The sequence below is a fragment of the Leptonychotes weddellii genome, chromosome X (assembly GCF_054177405.1).
Source record: "Leptonychotes weddellii isolate Sample4059 chromosome X, ASM5417740v2, whole genome shotgun sequence".
Lineage (NCBI taxonomy): Eukaryota > Metazoa > Chordata > Mammalia > Carnivora > Phocidae > Leptonychotes > Leptonychotes weddellii.
Genome location: NC_138385.1, coordinates 30,814,116 through 30,836,281, shown reverse-complemented (window position 1 = coordinate 30,836,281; position 22,166 = coordinate 30,814,116). Strand labels below are relative to the sequence as shown.

At 40.3% G+C, this 22,166-nt stretch overlaps 1 protein-coding gene across 1 annotated transcript in view; it reads left to right on the top strand.

Annotated features, from left to right (window-relative positions):
* Window positions 1–18,590, top strand: part of RTL4 (retrotransposon Gag like 4) — a 313,336-nt gene extending 294,746 nt beyond the window's left edge. The window contains exons 2-4 of the mRNA XM_081808385.1: window positions 3,839–3,882; window positions 7,819–7,949; window positions 12,827–18,590. Of these exons, the coding sequence (XP_081664511.1) occupies window positions 13,057–13,965 (909 nt within the window). The 5' untranslated portion in view covers window positions 3,839–3,882; window positions 7,819–7,949; window positions 12,827–13,056 and the 3' untranslated portion in view covers window positions 13,966–18,590. The remainder of the gene's footprint in view (window positions 1–3,838; window positions 3,883–7,818; window positions 7,950–12,826) is intronic.
* The last annotated feature ends 3,576 nt before the right edge of the window (window positions 18,591–22,166 follow it).

Below are 22,166 nucleotides of genomic sequence, written 5' to 3'. Positions count from 1 at the left end.
AAAATTAAGAGTTCCATTTCTTTCACCTAGAATCACTGAGAGTCAATCATATTCCCTCTCTGTGTCTCAATTATCTTCCTGGAATGACCTAGATGAGGGGACTTCATATTTCAAGATGATGCTACCCAGAGATGCTTCTCTCAGGATTTTGAAAAATAATCTGCCAACACACTTATAAATGATATTTGCATATGAGAATAATTAAAAGCCATCCAGACAGAAAAAAAAGGATGGAAGGAAGAGGAACACAAAGTGTCCTCTATACAGCTGCCACTATGACAAATACACTTGAGGCCACCTAGCCCAGTGCCCTGCCTCCACTATAGGTAAACTCAAATCCATTTCATAGCTGGTGCTTTCGGCATCCCTGAGTATACTGATTCCATTTTTTGTTTACTCATGTACACAAGTTCATCTTCAGATCCAAATAAACATTTCCTTGATGCAGTTTCATCCTATTTCTTTCTTGGTTTATTTTTATGAAGAAGGGGATCATGTGACTTGGAGACATTTTACTCTGGCACAGCTCTTCAGGGTCTCCCTGCAGACTGAATCCCTGAGGCCTGGTGGCAAGTCACAACCAGTTTCCTTTACTGTGATACATCCTTACAGAAGATAGGACGACTTGACAGTCTGACAGACACTTAAAGTGTGAAGATGAATAAAAGATACATCATTTCTGATGGGTATATATATAAAAAAAACTGTCAGTCGATGTAAGCACTATTCTAAAAACATACAGTACCATATCAGTGCTGGAGGGTGTTGGATATAAAAAAAGAGTTGGCAGATGGACAATTTTTCATAGGTCTATGCGGATGTGAAAACCAAGCTGAGAATGAGTTTGTTAGTCCTCATCCATTGCCCTGCTTTGAAAATCATATTTGGAAGCTTTGCTTCCTTTCTTTTTGACTTCTGTCAAGTCCCACATTATTAGCTAGTAGGTAGACTGGATAATGATTTAGGGGTGCTATGTCTAATGTGAGTGGTGACAGGCAGGAAATTCTAGCCAAAATATATTACTCACTGGTTGTTACTTTGCCTGAAATTCTACCATTAGAACTTCTTATTTGGGGAATGTACTACAACTCAGACACTGGAAAAAGGAAACCTTCAGCTTACTGTAGTGAGGATTGATTTCCAGATATTTATGGCATCAGGGCATTAAGGACTATGGGTCAGCCAGAAGTCCAGGTAAAAAGGCAGAAAGCAGAGAGTCAGAAGTCACAAAATTTCAATATTGTTTACTTCACACTCTCATAGAAACATTTGAGGACAATCATTCAACCTTTATCTGTTTCAGAACATCCCCTGAAGTATTCATCCAATTACTACTTGAATACCTCTAGTGACAGAAGGCTCTTTTCTTAATGAAGTTTACTTTATTGTTAGACAGTTGTAAACTTTAGACAGTTCTATGCTGTAGGAATCCCAAATCTGCCTCTTTGAAGCTTTCATACTATTAATGTTTGTCCTTCATAGAAATAGATTGCTTCCTTGTCCCCATGAAGACTCTTTGGACAGGTAAAGGCAGCTTCCCTGATGCCCTACCCCTAATGCATCTTCTCCTCCCGTTTCGTACAATATTCTTTATAAAGTACATAGGAATAGGGATGGTGGTGAGCAGCCAATAGGAGAAAGAACAAATGGCTCATGGCCCTTCAGCATCTTCTTTTTTTTTTTTTAAGATTTTATTTATTTATTTGACAGAGAGAGAGCACAAGCAGGGGGAGCAGCAGGCAGAGGGAGAGGGAGAAGCAGGCTCCCCGCTGAGCAAGGAGCCTGATGCGGGTCTTGATCCCAGGACCCTCGGATCATGACCTGAGCCGAAGGCAGATGCTTAACCAACTGAACCACCCAGGTGCCCCGGCCCTTCAGGATCTTCTATAAAACCCACACTAATAAAATGTAAAAGAATGACAGTGCCAAGTGTTGGCAAGAGTGTATGACTGGAATACTCATAGACTCCTGGTGAGAATGCAAAATGTTATAGCCACTTTAGGAAATAGTTTTCAGTATTTTATAAAGTTAAACAGTCTTACCACATGACTTACTCCTAGGTATTTAACCCAAGAAAAATGAAAATATGTGCATGCACACAGACTTCTACACTAATGTTCATAGCAGCTTTATTTGTAATGTCCCCAATCTAGAAACAACCCAAATGTTCATCAACAAGGTGAAACAAGATGTAGTGTATCAATAAAATAGAATATTTTGTGGCAATAAAAATAAATGAAGTACTGATATATCCATGACATGGATGAACCTCAAAACTATGCTACGTGAAAGAAGCCAATCACAAAAGACCACATATTGTATGATTACATTTATGTGAAATGTTCAGAAAAGACAAATCTATATAAGCAGAAAGTAGATTAGTAGTTCCCTGGGACCAGGGATGGGGGAACTGACTGCAAAGAAACATGACAGAATTTTGGAGGTTATGGAAATATTCTACATGTCAAATATGGTAATGGCTACACAGATGTATGTGTTTATCAAAACTCATTAACCGTACATTTTAAATTGAATTTTATTGTGTATAAGTTATACCCCCAATAGACCCCCAGATTTTTTTTAAAAGCCAGGCAGAGGCTAGCTTTCTGCAAGGCCATGTTACTGCTGGTCCCTCCGTATCCCCAGTTATCCTCTGGGCACTCCAAGTGCCAATGGCAGCACCATCCTAGATGCAGAGGTCATCAAGAACACAGAAACACAAGTAGGTGGAAAGCACTAAGCCTTATTGGAAATATGATTTATGAGCCAGATGAGAGAAGAAGACTTGGCTTTGCTGAAATCTGGGACTCAAGACAGAAGGGCTTTGGAAAGGGGGTATTTTGAGTGTATTATAAGCAAAGACCACACGTACAATGACAGCGTTTTCTCACCTGTAATGGATGTGAAGAAGGGAACTGTTTGTGTGTCACCCATAAACTATTTCCCTGCCATATCTGTATTTAGAATGTCATTGGAGTTATCAGCCCTTCTAACAGTAGTTCTTCCTTTCACTTTTCTTTTTGCTCTAGACAGATTTCAAGCAGCTCAAGAGACACTCTCCCTGAAAGGCTTTTTATTTTTGATCCAACTAGACTTGTTTCAGTCCTGAGTCATTAGCCTTTAGAGGGAAGAAGACTTGCTGAAAGTTTCACATTCATCCTTATTTGATCTTCCCAAGCTTATAAAACAGTTAGATCCTTATTAGTTATTTTACAGGTGAGAAAATTGAGGTATGTGAGGTTCAAAAACTTGCCCAAGTTCTCATGACTAATATGTGGAGCTAATATTCTGAACTATAACTACAACCCAGGTCTGGGCTCTTAACTGGCAAAACCTTCTATCTCATGCTATTAAAATAATAGCCACCATTGATTTAAATGGTTGTTTTGAGCCAGGTACTGCGACCAGCAGTTTGCACACATTACTTTAGTAATTCTAGAATGCCCATGGTCTATGTGGGCTTATTACTACTTTCCACTTCCCAACACAGTCCTGGCATATAACAGACATTCAATTAAGATTTATTATCTGAATAAATGAATAGCCCTCTGTGGTAGATATTATTGAACCCATCTTATGATAAAGAAAATGAAACTCAAAAGAAAAAAGAAAAGAAAATGAAGCTCAAAGAGATTAATTTGCCTAAGCTTTCACAACTGTCAACTGGCAGAGCCCAAAACTCTACCACTCTGTGTCTGCCCCAGTGTAAAAGGGTTGGAGAATGTCAGCCAGTGAAAATAGAGCACTCTAGCAATAAGCACAGAATTAGGGTTACTGCTGCTGTTTGGGATGTTAAAGAATCCCACCTCTTCTCACTTTGTCTTTTTATATCCCCCAGAATCTACTGTAGCCTGATTCTGTTTGGAGCACAACACATAAGAGGTAAGTAATTCTCCTGTCTTCACTTGAGAGTAGTTGAAAATATCGTATCTTTAAACAACTCTTGTCTGGATTATTTCTCATTTGTTTTCTTTCCAAGCTTACCAGATAATTGTCTTGACCTAGGGCCTGAGCTAATCTGAAACTCTTCTAAGAAACGAAACAACCCATTCCTCCAAGCAAAGTACATTCTCAAGGATCTCTAAGGCTTCTCACTGCTCTGGCTAAGGTCACTGAAGTGCAGGTCTCACGTATTGCCTTCCTGAGCATTAGTCCCATTGACACAAGTCTTTGTCTATATTTCTATCTGGCTAACTCAGGCGTCTATAATACAAAAACATACTGAGGTACATTGGAGCAGGGCTGGGTTTTTCACTCACAGAAGAGAAAAATAATAGAAGAGATATATAGGGAGTGGGGAACAGTAAGACCACTTTTGCTAATATCTAGTTTTAACTATGGCTGTCATGGGCAGACTATAAATCTGGCAAAAAATTACTGAGCACCTCTATATGTAAGGAAATATGCTAGGACTTGGGGACACAGAAATAAAATTGGTTGATTCTTATCTTGATTAGCTCATAGTCTAATAAGGAAAACAGGCATATGATAATTAATTCCAAGTGATATGAGTGTTACAAAGAAGAAACATTAAGGTGGGTTATATGCTAAGTGAGCTAGCTTAAGTTTAAGCTGCTTGTTCCACACCAAGAGACTTGGGTAGAATCACCTTCCCCAGAATCCCCAGATAGATACTAGAGCTGGTAAGGAGGATATTTGGTACTCAATCTTCCAGTGTCTGAAGAAAATATGGTATCAGTGGCTTCTATCACCGATGTCTGCTGGATACAAGGAACTTTACATATAGTATCTCAACTCATCACAGCTACTTTGCAATACAGATTTTACAGATGGGGAAACTGAGGCTCAGAGTGAAAACTTGCCCAAGGTCTCATAGCTTTGGCTTTGAAATCGATTGGGATTTTAATGTAAATTGTGTCTAACTCCAGAGTGCATTTTTCTACTGCTTCAGACTATTTCTAGGACATAGTGTTATGAACAAGAATTGAGGATTCTAGTCCAAGATCTAATACTAAACAGTTCTCTGTCCTTAGACAACTCTTTCTTTATCCTTTGGAGGGAGTGTTGAGTACACACCTTACCTACTTCATAGTTTATCAAAATGATGGTGAGACCGGAGAATACTTAGATCACATAAAATGCTCTGCATATGTGTGGGATGTTACCAATTATTGAATGACATTAAAAGGTTGCTTCTGCACTATACTCTATAATCTCTGCATTGCTCATTTACTCACTCAAGCCTGGGAGGGGAGAGAAAGGGTGACAAGAAAGAGTTTGTAATTGGAACTTAGCAAAGAGAGTCATAACCATGACCCAAATCATTTTTCATTTCTTGAGCCTCAAATTCTTCATCTCTAAAGTTGAAACTTTTCTCTAACCTGTGACTATGATAAGGCTTCTTATAATTGAAAAACATGATATATACTAAGTTACTTATATTAAGTTTTCTCCATCTTGAACAGGGCCACAGTTTGCACACACACCACACTTGAAAAGGCAAAAAAAAAAAAAGTTTAAATCTAAGTGGTCTAAACTCTGTCAGCTCATCAGTTGTAAGTGGTATTCAGCACAAAGTGAATTGCACTTAATGAATTAAGGATGAAAGAGACAGCAGGGAGCACGAATGCAGGAGAAGACCTTTCATTTCAAATTTAAAGGGCTAATTTTATGACTATTTGAGATCTGCAGATCAGAATTTTTCCACTCTTCCCCTAATTGTTTACTCAAAACAGCATATACTGTTTGAAATGATGGGGCATTGGGAATGGACAGAGAAGCCAAGCTAAGCCCTCAAACTGATAAACAAGGCCTGCTGTACCTTAGCCACTGAGTCCTCTCCAGGAATAGGGGCTTGCAGGTACATGAGCAAGATAGGTTACGGTCAGGCTGGCTGTGGATCTGAGGATCAGATTCTAGATTGCATACAACTCTCAGTCAGTGTCATCACCCACATTTCAGCTGTGTCCTCAAGCAAGTTATAGAATCTATAGTTTTGAAAGGACTAGATCATCCTTATGATGCCTTCTTATCTGATTCTTGGAGTCCCCACTCTAAGTCCTCACCAGGTGGTAATCCTAACTCTGCTTACATTTTTCCAATGATGTGGAGCTCATAATTTACTTTATGGAGACACTCATCCCATCTCCACCCCCACCCTCCCAAATGCATCTTCAGTTAGTTCTTCCCTTGTCCCTGAGAACAAGTATTCCTCATGAGTCCTTCAGAGACAGTTATACATGTATCACACTTCCTCCTTGCCCTTGATTTGACTTAATATCTCAGTGCCTTGGTTTTCTGGCCTAGAAAATGATAAAACTGTGGTCAAGATTAAATGAAATAATGAATATTAAAATGGTGTTTAAGATATTTGAATCTCTGTACACATAGACAGTGAAGCTCAGTGGGAAGGGAAACTAATCATTCCTTTTTGGTTGCTCTTTTAATCTCTTCACATATTGATTAGATGGTGCTTAGATGGGTATGGTAATAGCTCAACCCAGCTTTACTGAGATTGTCCCAATTTGAAATATTTCATTGCACTGTTCTTGTAAAACGTAGCAAAGAGCACATTCAGTTATATAGAACATCCCCTCAGACTGCTTTCTTTTTTTTAACTTTTAAGTTATATGTATATTTCTGAATTTCAGTTTCAGAACTCCAATGGCAGCTTTATTTCTGTATTATGTGACAGCTGTGATATTTAGTAATCTAAACCACCCCAAACAGGTGTTCATTTTTTAGTTTTAATTCCAGTAGAGTTAACTAAAATGTTATATTAGTTCCAGGTGTACCATATAGCGATTCAACAATTCTATACATCACCCAGCGCTCATCACAACAAGTGCACTCCTTAATCCCCATCACCTATTTCACCTCAGAATGCTCTCTTGAACCTAGAAGTAATACAGAAGTCTTTATCAGACCCCATCATTTGTTTTTGATTACAAAAAAACAAGATCACTGGATGTATGAGGCTTAAGGAAGAAGGGAAAATAGGGGAATGAAAAGCTAAGAACTGGTGATACCAATGCCTGCTGGCCCTTCCCTCAAGTCCTGGTCACTTCTATGAAGACTCTATGCCTCTGCTTGCTTATTCAACTTCCTCCTGTTTGGACAAGATTTTCACGACTAGATTCCAGGTCTGGTTTTTCTTATCATAATTATAATGTCAGACTACTAGTAGGGATTCTTTTGTTTGTCTTTCCCCTAGCCCTATCTATCAACACAGATTTATATAAAGCTTATGGGACCAGCCCTGTGCAAGGTATTATGAGGATTCAAAGGAAAGAGGCTTCCTCCTGGAGGGGGCTCATACAATCGCATGTCCTTCCATAGCTCAGGAAATGGAGATATTAGTGAGGGTCTGAGTAGTCAGAGGAGGCTGCATCAAGAAGGCTGAATGTGAGCTGGGCATAGGAAGAAGAAAGAAATGGGCTTTCAGATGAGGGGAGAGAGAGATTAAAAGCAGAAGTGGGCATGATTACATGTTTGGAAGTGGAGGTAGGGGCTTGATTTCCTTATGTGTAAAATGCAAATCATTATACCTGCTTCATAAGACTGCTAAGAGATTATGCGGTCTGATAGAGAGGTGGCAGATGTATGTTTAACATTTTGCATTTATTCCTCCACAGTCTGTGGCAGACATTGACAGTTCTCCACTGCATTCTATCAGTGAGGCCAGCTGCAGGCCCAGAATATTTTTAAATGAGGCTCCAGACAGCTAGTACCAGAGTATATAAACTGGTATAAATTAGGCACTCAAGAAATCATAAGTGTTATTACCCCAAAGACCCACACAATGTCTGATATAACTGGATAAAAACAACTTGTCTTTTCCATTCTTACCAAATACAGATGCAAACCTCTGCATTTCCAGTGTGTCAGAGACCCACCATGTCCTCAACACTTGCAGGATTGAAATGAGACTAAAACTCGATCCTGCTGCAGAGCTTATCTGCCGTATGTTTTAACATCTCCTGTGAGCTGTAAGTACTAGCACCCTTGATTTTCAGGAGTTTGCAAACCTCCAGAACACAGCTACTTCCACTGAAGTCATCATTTCGTCACCCATATAATGTTGGTACCCCTCAGGGGCTGAACCAAGTAGGCAAGTATAGTAAAGAGGCAAAATGGAGTCTGTCTTTGGGGTTTTTCTTTGACTCTATGCAATGCTCTTTTATATGTTGATAATATTTTATTCATAATACTCTGTTACTGTGTTATGATGCCTGCCCAGTGGCCAATCTTGCCCTCTGCCCAGCCTCCAGATTTTTGCCTTCGTATAAAAACTCACCCATTTCTTCCAGGTCTTCTTCTTTGCTGGATTGAGAGAAAAGAATGGTGCAAATGGGTCATGTACTGCTGGGACAATGTTATCAGCCATGGTTCTGGCTGGTGAATGAGCAAGATCATTCAGGCATTTGATATGGCTGCCAGCAGAGACAGTAGGCAAGGGGGAGAAGGCAGGGGAAGGAGGAGACAGGGAAATACAACCTTAGGAGGAATGTTAAATAGGCGCATGGAGCAGGAAGGCTGATGGAACAAGTGTGGCTCCTTAATGACGTTATGCACATTAGAAAGGACAACTGGGAAACTGCCAGAGAATACTTGTAGAGAGTGTTCATGACACATTTAACTTCCTAAGCAGCTTGACCATGGGGCCAGCTGAGCCAAAAGAAAGGTTGAAGGTTAAAGGAAGGTATGAAGTCTGAGTCATAGCAGTGGCCAGATGGACCCCAGCTGGACTGCTGCTGCTCAATCTCTAATATGGGGATATATGGACAGCTTTTCTGCCTCACTCACAGGCAGAGCAGAGCAATGCAAACCTCCCAATAGGAACCATAAAGCTTGAGAGCAGGGTCAGCTCAATTGTGACCCTCTCTCTTGTCCCCAAGCCAGCTACTTTTCACATTCCTGAGCTAGGCCTGCACCAGACTCCTGTTTAGACATGACCATACGGCCTCAGGCAGAGCCTTGGAAGGAAGCAATCCACATATCACACACTTAAGGGGCTACTTTAGGAGCCAAATATTTTCTACTTTCAAAAACGTAGATAGTGCTGAAGCAGAGTCTTTTGAGAGTATTCAACCTAGAGTTTCTCAAGTGTTATCAGAGAAACTTCTGCATCAGCATCATTTGCAGAGCTTGATTAAAATGCAGATTATCTGATCCCACCCCAGACCCATTAAGTTACACTGTCAAGGGGTGAAGCCCAAGAATCTGCATGTTAAACTCCCAAGAGATTCTTACATACCTTGAAACTTGAGAACCTCTGACAAATGTCAGAGCTCTGTGTGGTCAGTTACCCAATATTCCCAAGGTAAAATCTGAAGGACTCTTACCACAGAATCACTTGGAATGCCTATAAAAAATTCAGATTTCTGGGTCTCCTCTTAGCTTTCCTGAATCAGAATGTCTTATATGTGATAAAATTTGAGAAACCCATTCCCTTCATTGTACGGGTACAGAAACTGGCCAAGATAGAGGAAGTGACTTGCCCAAGGTTGTCTGTCTAGATTATGGCAGAGCTAGGGTCATACCCAAGTCTCCAGACAAATCTAAACAGTATGCCCCTGTGGTTACCTCTTGAGGGTTGTTTATGTCTCAGTTTATCTCTCATGGCCACAGCTACCCTTAGAATGTCTGGTGCTCAAGAGTAAAAATGCAAGTGCTCTGGGTAGTTGGATGACAGTAGTTGAAATCTTCTCCAAAGGGTTGTGAAGAACAGCTTGGAAATAAAGTAGTGTAAGGTCATAAAGCTCACTTATAAAGCAGCAAGGTACTTCAGGCCCTTCCCCAAATGGAGTTTCAGGGGACTCCAGCATGGAGTAGTTTCATGCAGGGAAACTGTCAACCATGGCTTTGAGTCAAACTGAACACAAACACCAAAAGGCCTTTAAGAGTTTACTAAACCTATTTTTGCCTTGTTGTTTTGTAGCTGAAACACATGGCAATCAAGAAAAACTTAAACATATGCAGTTTTATGTCAGACCTGGTCCAAGCTCACTAGTCTGATTCCCCAAACCTGTGCATTTGAGGTTCCAGCTCAGTCTCTGCTTTATCTCCCCAAGACTGAGGTCTGGAACTCCTCCAGACTGACATTCTGTGCCCCAGGATCTGCTGGGACAATCTAATAGAAGGTCATTGACCTCTAAAAGGAGAGCAATTTCCAAAATGATAAGGCAAGATAGATTTTCTTTGAGAGATTAAGCAATTGCCATTGACAACAGTGCCATTGTATGATTTGCATTTGGACAAATGCTTATAATTTTGGCAAGTGTTTCACCAGTGCTACATAATTAGAAAAATTAAATGCTCTGCCACCTGGAATACATAATTCTATAAAGAAACAGGAGACCTCTACAGATATTTTGGAATTGCTGAGGGTAGAGGGAAAGGGCAGAAGGCAGGAACAAAGAAAGAAAAGTTGTAATCACACTTTTCCAACCAAAAGAAGAATTTGGTAGAGAGGTCCATACCCCTTATCTTCAATTCTGAAATCAAAGAGCTCTGTATAACAGAAGCTATTTTTCATTAATTTGATATCAAATCTGACCTAAACTGACATGAACTTAGTCCTTGTCTCTTTTAGTATGAATATTCAGACATTGTTTCCTGCATTTTTCCTGAATAATTAATGGCTTAATTATGGGATATTTTCTCAGGAACCACTGGGAGTGTTATATAGTAAACAGTACATACTGTGTGTTACCTTTCAAAAACTTTTTAAAAATTAAATTCTAAAACGCAGATAACATACTATGGACCTAGCAAAATGATAGCTAACATTTATGAATCACTGACCATCTGAATGAAGCTGTACTAATCGCTTTTCATCCCATTTAATATTCACAACAACACTGTGAGGAAGGTATTAAAATCACCTCCATTTTAAAGTTTGGAAACTGGTTCTTGGAGAGTTTAAGTAATTTTCCAGAGTCACACAACTTTTGGCCAAGCCAAGATTTGGACCCAGGTCATTCTGACTCTAGAACCTACAGGCTAAACTCTTGCACTCTACTGTCTGGGAAAGAAGAACAGTTTTGAAGAACAGTGTGGGCTCTTTGTGGACTTTATGCAGAAGTATATGCCACCTATTATTCTATGTCATTTGAGGGCCTCCTACTTCCAAATATGTCCCCTTCCCCATTCTTACTTCTCTGTGATGCTATAATATGGCTTTTTCCCTTGAGGCTCATCTGGATGGCTTTATCACAGGGACCACCAACATCAGAAATCCTCTGGGCAGTTTGTTAAAAGTACAGATTCCTGGCATCCACCCCAGACCTATTGAATTGGAATTGTTGGGGATTGGGACCAAGTTGTTTCCTACAGACATTAAAGTTTGAGGAAAAAGTGAATGCCTTGAGAAAGGCCAATCATTAACCCTCATTAATTAATCAACATCTTACCTTTCAATGACACCTAGCTGGACTGGCAGAAATAAATTCATGGATGGGCACCTGGAAAATGGAAAGGTAGCCTAGAAAGGTGGGATATGGAAAGGAAGGAAGAAAGAATATGACAGTATCTCCCTACTTTGGCAATATGTGACGAGGAAAGAGCCTCACCAATGATATTGTTAGCTGCACTGGAACAATCTTGAGAGCATCTCTCTGCCACTCAGGGCACCTATCTGGACAAGATAGTTATCCTCATTAGATGAAAGAGGAAATTGAGGCCCAAATGAGTTCTTTAATGTCATCCAACTGATTAATGCCAGTGTTTGGGTAAGTTTCTGGGCCCCAATCTTATATAGTTTCAATCTTCTAGTAATCTCTTCCATAGCTCCAGAGAGGAGGAGCCATCAAATAAAACCTAGAGAATCAAGTCTTACATTCAATGATACGCATTTTTGCCCACTAGAGGCCAATTTAAATACAATTAAATGGTATGCTACACTAGGAAAGGGCAATGAGAGGAATTATACTGCAGAATAGTTCAACTGATATGCCATATGTTTTGGGTTTGTTTTTTAACTCTAACAGGTTCCTTTATTCTTGTTATCAATGCAGGGATGACTACTAAACATTTTGATCTTTATACTTTTAAGAATATTCTGTTCTTGTTTACTAAGTTCCCAGCTTCACCTTTTCATCTTGCCTGTGGTATCTTAAGCATCTCCATGACAACCAAATGTGACCTTAGATAAAGACTAGGAATCTAGAAAAATATGGATTAACTACCACCACAGTAATCAGATCACTACAGCAATGCAGGCTAGGATTGGGGCATTGAGGTTCAAGTCCAACCAGTGATTATTCCAATTAGGGCTGCATTCTCTCTAAAAAAGCTTTTCTCAAATTTCAGTGCACGTTTGAATCACCTGGCAAATCTGTTTAAGTGGAATACTAAATCAGTAGGTTTGGGGTGGGACCGAGTTTGCATTTCTAACAGTCTCCCTGGTGATGCTGATGGTGCTTGCTCCCAGATTACATTTTAAGTAGAAAGGAGCATGAACCGTCGTCATGCTCAAGTACCATGTACGAATGAGCATATTTATGGTCCTGGAGGAAGTGCTATTTTTGACAACAGTACTGGTGAGCATGCCAGCTCTGATATTAGGTCGTTGTGTGAACTTGGGCAAATATCTACCTTTCTGGGTCTCTGTTTTCTCATTCATGAAATTATGAATTTGGCCTGGATAATCTCTAAGATCACTCTGGGTTGTAAAATTCTTTGATTCTCTGATAAAAAAAAAAGAGAGAGATTTTAGAATCAAAGGCTTAGTTCAAGGGCAAATTTCCCCTATATTACAAGGAAAGGGAGTGGGGAGAGAAATCTACTGTGACTTTTGTATTTGTCTTCTTAATTCCAAATCCTCTATGTGTCCTAAGGTAATTTATCTCTTCTGAATGTGCAGAACATTGGCATTCTCCATGAGAAGAGGCAACATTGAATAGTGGACAACAGTTTTGGCATCTCTCCAATTCAGCTCTCAGGGTTCCCTTGTGACTGCTTCATAGGTAGCAGTTTTGGCTACTTGCTCATGACACTATCTCTCTGATAACAGTGGAAACCCTACTGTCTGCCCATTGGTTTCCAGTACTGGCACTCAATTCTACTTAGTCTCACTTGATTCCAGAAGATACAATGGAGAAGTACACAGACTCACCACCTACCTTGCAAGTAGAGCATTCCTCCCTTCAGACAGAGAATCTGATTCTGCAGCCACAAATACAGCATCTGACTGAAGAGAATCCTGATCCGAGGGGCCAAGTCATGCCTACCCTGGCCACCCCAATGGTGTCTGTACCCTGCTCACTTGAACATCTCTCTCAGTTTCACCACGACCCTGCTAATCTCTCAAGATTTCTTGCACAGTTGACAACTCTTAAGTTCCCCAATCCTGCAGATGATGTCCAAGTCAAGTTCTTTTTTGACTACTTATCTCAGCAGATGGAAAGTTGTGGTATCATATCTGGGCCTGACCAGAGCACTCTGCTGAAACAATATGAGAACTTTGTTCTTGAGTTCCAGCAATCATTTGGTGAGCCTACAAAACAGGAAATAGACCTTCTGAACAAAAAGGACAATTCCTCCTCTCAGCAGGATGCTTCTACTTTCCAGCTCCTTGCTCAAAATCTGAGCTGTAATGAAACCAATCTGAGTGATAACTTCCAAGAAGGACTAGCTGACTCCATCCAGGATGAAGTGAGTGGCACAGATATGATGGACAACCTTCCAGACCTGATCACTCAGTGTATTCAGTTGGACAAGAAACATAGTGACAGGCCAGAGCTTCTTCAGTCAGAGACCCAGCTCCCAATGTTGGCTTCCATGATCCACCACCAAGCCTTTTCCAGCCCCACAGATCTGCCACCCAAGGAAGAACCTATACAGTTGCGTGGAAGCCAGCCACCTCTCACCCCAGCCAAACGAGCCCTCCAGCAAGAAGCTCAGTTGTGCCTCTACTGCAGCCAGGCTGGTCACTTCACAAGCGATTGCCTTGCCAAACGTTCTCGAGCCCCAGCAAGGATAAATAACCCAACTCACCAGTAAGAGAGGAGGTCACTTTGTAAACTTATATCCTTCTCACCTCCAGCCTTAAAGATTTATATACTGAATTAACATTTAAAATAAAGGTGAGGAACTATGATACCACTTCATAGACAGTCATGAACTCATGTGCTTCTGGGAATTTAAACAACCAGATCTTGTTCATTTGGTGACCTATCACAAAATCAAACCCAACCTGACAATGATGAAAACAATTCACAGGCACTTTCTGCAATTGGAACCAATTCCCCAAGAGTACTGAAAGACTGTAGGTGAAACTCTGGCCAATCTGAGCCAATGAAAACAACCCTGGAAGTGCACTGGGAACACCATTCCCTCCAATGGGTGAGATCTGGGTTGAGTTTGTTGGCCTAAATCTTCTGTGCCTAAGATTAGGCCCAAGACTTTCACCCTCACCCTTATTGGTCTATATTATAGTTCCCTGTTGGTTTAGAACACTTGGTTGAATTCCTAATTGCATTCCATATCCTATCAACATTTTTCTACTGGAGGCTGGAACCTGCTCTGCCTATTGACTAGAGTCCAGCTTCAACACAAACCAATCTTCATGGAAACACAACTCTACTACTGTTCCATACAGCTATGTATTTTGTTGCTATTTAAAGACCTCTGCTTGCTCAAAAAAAAAAAAAAAAACAAAAACAAAACAAACAAACAAACAAAAAAAAACACCTGGATCTCTTAGCTATTGACAAACCAGATGGCATGGCCATTTGAAGACTCTGATTGGAATTGTTGGTCCACTTCCTTGAGAACTAGCCCTTCAGGCACATACATGTTTTTAACCAAGCCCGACTAATTCCAGGTTACTCTCCTCTTCCTACAACAACTTACTTTAGGTTATAGCATGTATAATGGCCAAGTCAAAATGGTCTAGGATAATGACCTCTGATAAATATTAATGAAAGTTGGGGAAGGAGTCTTCATCATAATTATTATGTCTACAGCATATACTCCTGCCTTACCTGGCAGGTAAGGGAACCTGGTTAAATAAATCTCTACTGAAGACTTAGGGTCAGGCTCTGTAGTAGTTTCTGACTCTAGAGGTCTCAGTGTGATCACCATTTAGGATCACTACCATTGATGTTGAGCTCTATACCATTATGGACCACCTGACCTCATCTAGTTGAGAATCTTGAAAAGCAAATAATGGCAGACAACTTTCTGAACCATCCCATCTGACAAATCCTGGGGCATGGACATCAACACCATTGATAAATAAATCTCAAGAAGTGGGGTTTGATTGCTTGTGTTGTGCTCTTGGCACACAGGCACACACATCAGCTCTGGGTATGGATTCCTAATGCTTCTGAAAAAAAGTAGTGCCATGCTGGAGAGACACAATTTTCTAAAATGTTAAGGATATCCAGTGACAGTTGATGCTTGCTAATAATAATCAGTCCTCTGTTCCCTGCTTCTTGGTGCTGATGTATGTCCCCATAACTGATTTCCTGAAGAAAGATCAGTAATTCCATATTCCCTAGCAGCCATCAAGACCTCTCAGAACATGAAGTGTCATTGTACTTTGGCCTTGTTCCTAGAGAATTATGCTAACTTTGACGGTACTTAAACCCACCTAGGACCTTACCATTTTCATCCTGTAGCACTAACAAATAGATCGTTTTTCCCATCAGTGCCTCGCTAACCACTGTGCCAATCTTTATTTGCATTCACAAGGGGTCTCCTTTATCAACAGCTTGCTATACATCCACCTTACTCCATATGCTCTCATAACAAGGAGACCTGAATGCTCATATTCCAATTGTGCCAAGAAATTTCCACTGTGGTACTGGGATTGTATGAAAGCCTCTAACAAGTAGATCTATTTGAACTTTAAGTGTCTCTGGGATTACCTGGAGGTATCCTGATCTAGCACCCCCAATTCTGTAACAAAAGAGTAACCCAGTAGCCTCCAAACACTTTCCTTACTGACCCTAGTATGGTCTTGGAATGCTGATGGGGGCATTCAGTTGGCTTCATCACCAATCTTTCCTTACCTTAGGGACACAATTTATTGTATGCTCTCTCACAAAGATGCATCACCTTATTTCCTGTTTGGACCTTCTCTCTGCAACAACATCACCTTCTTCTCCAAGAAATCTTCAGATTTCATAGCCTCTCAGAACAGATAATTAATTCTGGGCTATAAAACCTCCCATTTCTAGAAGCTCCTTGTTGAGGAATTCCCAGTCAAGGAATTCTTGTGCTCTATGTGATACAATCCAACAATCATACTGAGCATAGGAATAGGATACTGGGATAATGCTTTACTGTCTACTAGCTAGCAACCATTTTGTTTACCACTTAAAAATTTTGTTATAATGACACCATCCATTTCAACTAGAATGAACTCATTATTTAGCATAAAGAGAGTTACACAGATGTTTTTCTCAGAACTTACACCAAAGTGAACTTCTCTGAGAGTGAAGCTAATTAAAGTCTACTGAGAACCGATGAGATGTAACCTACTTGATCATGTAGTCTGCAACTACAAAGACTTGGGGAGTCCCCAAGTCCAAACAAGATTGTAGTTTTTGGGAGGCAGATCTGCTACATGATTGATGCCATCCAGCAAGATAAGATCTAATCATTTTATGATAAGTCTGAAGAAGGAATTGTTAACAAGAGAATGTTCTTTAGGGAGTCTAGAAAAGGGGGCAATTAAAGAGGCATAGGGAGTTGATAATCTCTAGACTCAGAGAGGGGATGTTGACCAACATGATTTGGCAGGTCTATATACAGTGGGATGGAAGCACCAGGCCATCCCAGTTTGTGTTATTCACCTAACTCCCCTTGCTGAGATCCTATGTGTTAAGAAGTAATCTGATTGTAATTATGTTCCCATATAAACTGTTATGGGGAGAAAATTTGCTAGTCAGCTGACATGAGTATTCTAGCCTGTTTAGCAGTTAAATCTCATTATAAATAAATAAATTGGTTTTGGCTTATACATCAGTTTTTTGTGGGTTTTAATAGTGTCAATCCTCCAGATCCTAATCACTGCTGAGTGCACTGGAAAAAAAAATAAGATTCTCACAATGCAAAGTCAGTACCACAGTGTGAACCATAGTGAGTCCACTCAAGATTGGCCTCCCTGGGAATCTTACATCAACAGTCATCCTCCTTTTTTTATGTCTCTCATTTGTCTACAGCTGTAATAACATTCTGAAAGGTCAATGTTTTTTAATTCCTGCACTTACCTCCGTTCACACCCAGAACCGTGGTATCTGCCATAAGTAATTACTTCTTATAATACTACACAGTTCAGTCTAACCATTAGAATATACCGTCATGGATGAAGACATGACACATGACTATAGACATGAGCCTCTGACAAGCACCTTTAAAGAGGGGGGAGTGTATAATTGTCCTAACTTTCACCACCTCTATTCTGTCCAAATGGTAGCACATAGGACCCATGCCGTCACTGCCTTTACCTCTATCCAGGATGGTAAAACAGATATCACCCTTTTCTGGACTCTGGAAGATCTTTTCCACCCAGCACCATCTAGCCTATGACCACAATAGTCATCCCTGAAACAAAGTAGAGCATTTAGGATATACCAGCGTCTTGGCAAAATCTAACACCCTTGGGAGAGCTCTGGGAGTTTAAGTCATATCTGTAAAGCCTTCTACATTGGTGGGTATGTTTTATTGCCTCCCTATGAAGCTTAGGTCTCACTTGGCCAAGAGAATGGAAAAACCTGCAAGGGAGTATAGTGTCATGGGTCCTCAATATCATCTTCATGCAAGATTCACTGTCCACATTTTAAAAACAAAAGTCCCAGAAGTGAGTTACATTATTTAGTAGAGTCAGTAGAAAGATCTTGGTACCTAGACTATGCTGTCCAGTCATTGTTTGCCACTATAACTTTGAGAATTAATGCACTAAATTATCCATATTACTTCCTGGTATTGGTTTTGACTCTTGAGTTTACTTGAACCTGCTTCCTGCATACTGATTTCTAGTACATATCTAACATGGCACTAGTTCTCTTATTGGTCCAGTTAAGTGATAAGCCTAGTTGTGACTGTATTCCACCAATCCCATTTGCTTCATAGTAACCCAGTAGAGAACCATGTAGAATTTCAGTTTTCCCTATGAATGGAAGACTCATCCCTTTGAGCATAAAGTCTAGTTTTGTGTGCACCTAAAGAAAGAGAACTAATAGTTGGTGAATGCCTACTTTATGCCAGGCCCTGTGCTGAGTGCTTTAATTTGTTAATGATACTCACTAAGTTCACATTACTAAAAAATGGAATATCCATTTCTGGCATTTAGTACTCACCACACCTTTTTAAGGTCAGTGTTATAAATTTGATTTAAAGATAGTGGGCCCTCATGCATTCACCCATATAAACCAATAATCTCCCCAGCTTGCCCTTTCTAAATCTTCTCCAGCTCTACTCTATTTAGTGAAGGATAATCATTACAAATATATGCAGAATTCCAGGTGTGGACACAAAATAAATTTGAACAAGATAACTTTTTTTAAATTACTGATTGTTTTAAAATGGCATTCAGTAATTCTGGGGAATTTTTGGGTTTCATCAGTATCTTGAGAGAAGAGTCATTGTGGACCCTTCCCTGGAAGCTGTAATTCTCTTTCCTAAATTGTAATTGATGACACAAATCCCACTACTCTAAAAATATAATTGGAATGTTTTAATAAATATGTATCCTTAAAACAACACTGAAGTTTATCTTTCTTCCCTCTCACAAGGTTTTCCTACAGTTTTCCCCCAATTATTCATAATAATAATAATAGCTACAATTTACTGACCACTTACTACACATGTGCCAGGCATTATACTCTGATATATGTGCATATTCTCTTTTAATTCTCACAATGACTCTCTTAGATATCTCTTATTATTATTTCTATTATGCAGATGAGGAAATTGAGGTTTAAAGTAGTTAAGGAAATTACCCATGAACACAGAACTAGTGAGTAAGAGGTAAGACTCAAATCCAGACACATCTAACAACAGAGCCCATATTCCCACATAGTACATTACTATCCATCTATAACAGGATTCAACAAACTACTACCTGTGGGCCAAATCCAGCCTACTGCCCGCTTTAAAAATAAAATTTTACTGGCACCCAGCCAAAACACATTTATTTACATGTTGTCCATGGGTGCTTTCATGCTAGGACATGTATGGCCCATCAAACCAAAATTGCTTACTATCTGGTCCTTTATAGAAGTTTTCTGACCCCTGATCCACAACATATTGAAGTATTAAATCAGACCAGCCTTTGGGGTATCTCACTGTTTATACCTCCTTTCAAATGTCCTATTTATCCCTACTTTTTTGTTTCTCACTTCTAAATTAATCCCACGTTCATGATAAAACAATGGGGATTTGGGGGTGCCTGGGTGGCTCAGTCAGTTGGGTGTCTGGCTTTTGATTTTGGCTTGGGTCATGATCTTGGGGTAGTGGGATCCAGCCCTGCATAGGCCTCTGTGCTCAATGGGGAGTCAGCTTGTCCCTCTCCCTCTGCTTCACCCTCCACCCTCTCTTTCTCTCTCTCCCTCTCTATTTCTCCATCTCTGGAATAAATAAATAAGATCTTTAAAAAAAACTTAAAAGAAAACCCACTGGGATTTTGTAGAGTCTTGCACAGGATGCTTTGGGTAGTCTAAATAAATACATTTCATTGGTACCCTTTTATCAACATGCAAACTTTCTGCATCAAACAACTCCAAGAGATTGGCTAGGTGTGGTTATGGAGGTCATTTGCTGTTTGCCTCCCCAGCAAGCATTCTACTTTTGCCAGTGGACCCTAATTTTCATATAGAGACCCAACTTCATTCCCACTTCAGTCCAACTTCCTGGATGGAATTCCACCTCCAGCCCTGAGACCCAGGCCTAAATCAATGGTCACACAGCATTTGTCTGGCTACTGTGACTACTCCAGGTGTGGACTTGTATCCTAAACTTACCAATCAGAGTGAATTTTATGGCTTTTCTTGGAAATGTTGGACAAGTACTCTCATTTTTTCCTACTGGAATGGGATATGGAAAGATAATAGTTGTATTACTGCTGACAGCCATCTCTGAGTAAGAGGAGAGCCCATTTAAGAATACAGACATCCTGGGGGCACCTGGGTGGCTCAGTCATTTATGTGTCCAACTCTGATTTCAGCTCAGGTCATAATCTCAGGGTCATGAGTTCGAGCCCCGCATTGGCTCTGCACTGGGCATGGAGCCTGCTTAAGATTCTCTCTCTTCCTCTCCCTCTGCCCTTCCCCTGTTCTCTCTCTCTCTCCATCTCTTTTTAAACAAACAAACAAACAAACAAACAAAAACAATACAGACATCCTGAGGAAGCAGAACTGAGGGGTAGGGAGAAACGAAATCCTGATGATGGTTTTTGAATCACTGAATCTAGCTATGCCTGAAGGGGTTTAGCCATGTGAGCTAATAAAATCCTTTTATAGAGGTACATTAGGTAGAGTTTTCTGTGTTTTGAAACCCAGAGTCATGAAAAAATGATTTTCCCTACTGAAACTAAACTATTTTTAGCTTAATATATCAATTTGAGTAATCAATACCTAGTAACAGGGGGGAAAATTCTTATATTGCAGTGATGGTATTGGGCAATCTTACGCACTCTGCCCCACTTTTAACCCTCTAATACATAAATTACCAGCTTAATTCCTGAAGGATATTTTTCCTGGATGTGGGACTTATGGCTGATCTTTTCTTTCCACACTTTAACAATCTTGTGCCACTTTCTTCTGGCTCCACAGTTTCTGATGAGAAATCTGCAGTAAGTTGAACTGTTTCCCCCACCCCCTCTGAGCCAGGTGTTATTTCTCCCTTAGAGCTGTCAATATTTTCTTCTGTCTTTAGTTTATAGAACTTTGACTAAGATGTGTCTTGGCATGAATATCTTTAGATTTATCTACTACTAGCATGTCAATCCTTTATTTTGAACCCAGTAACTTCTATATAAATGCAACTCCCTCTGGGAAGAGCCTACATTAAGACCAAGTGTAAAGAAATGTATCACCCACTGTGGGATTGGTGTGGTAGCCAGGCAAAGGGCACAGAAAGAAGAAACAGGAGCTAGGGAAATAAACTTCCCCCTTTTGTTCTTGGCTTTAAGTACTCGGAGACCTGATCTTTAATCTTGTTCTTATTGCTATTGAACTGACAAGGATTTTGACACTGCCCCACGGTGATCTCTCACTGGCTAAGGTGTCTACCCTGTTTATGCTCCTGAGGACAGTGTTAAGTAAATCAATGGAAGTGGCCAAGTCCAGACATGCTGGCCTGGAGCCTCTGTACAGTAGCATTCTATTAATACAGACAATTACATTTCCAAAACACAGTGCATTATTCCCAGGCTAACATAGCAGTCCCTGAGCCCAATTAAGTGTTGAAGCAGGAGAAATGGTTGCTAGCATTAGAATGACTTTTCTATATATTTTTTTCCTGTCAAAGACTGGGAGCCTGGCCTTTTACATGTCCTCTAGCTTGAATCTAAGCACTATCTTAGTAATTTAGACTTGTTGTGACAAATGTTTTAGAAATAACACCTCAGTGGCAGTTCCTTTCCCTAGGAAAAATTAATGCACTATGTATTTGTCAGAGGTGGGAATTTTAATAAAGTTACTGTTCATTTGGAAAGTAGACAAATTAATTTTTGATGGCCCTGAGGCTGGTAAAATTACTACATATGTCAGTGCCTATTTTTGATATATGGCTTTGATTAACACCCAGATGCCTAGGGATATAGGCAGTGGAAAGTGAGAGGTGAGGTGGAGCCTGACATCTGCATTCCTGCCATGAGCTTTATTTGAGGTGACAGGTTACAATTCAAGCAATTAATGCACACTGAGAGCCCACTATGTGCCAGGCATGGCAGGGAGGCAGAAATGGCTAAGACAAGGCCCCTGCCTTTGAGGGGCTTACAGCCATGGCAGGGTTTATGAGACCTTTGACAGCAATGATAGGTATAATGACGAAGGTCAGAGTGACATTTAACGGAGTGCTTACTGTTTGCCCAGTACTCTGCTTAGTGTTTTACAGGCATTATCTCATTTACTCCAAGAACCTTATGAGGTATGCCCTGCTACACCCATTTTGCAGATTCAGAAACACATGTTGAGCCAGTAAGCAGTGAGACCAGGGTCACACAACCAAGATGCACACCTGGGTTTGCCTAA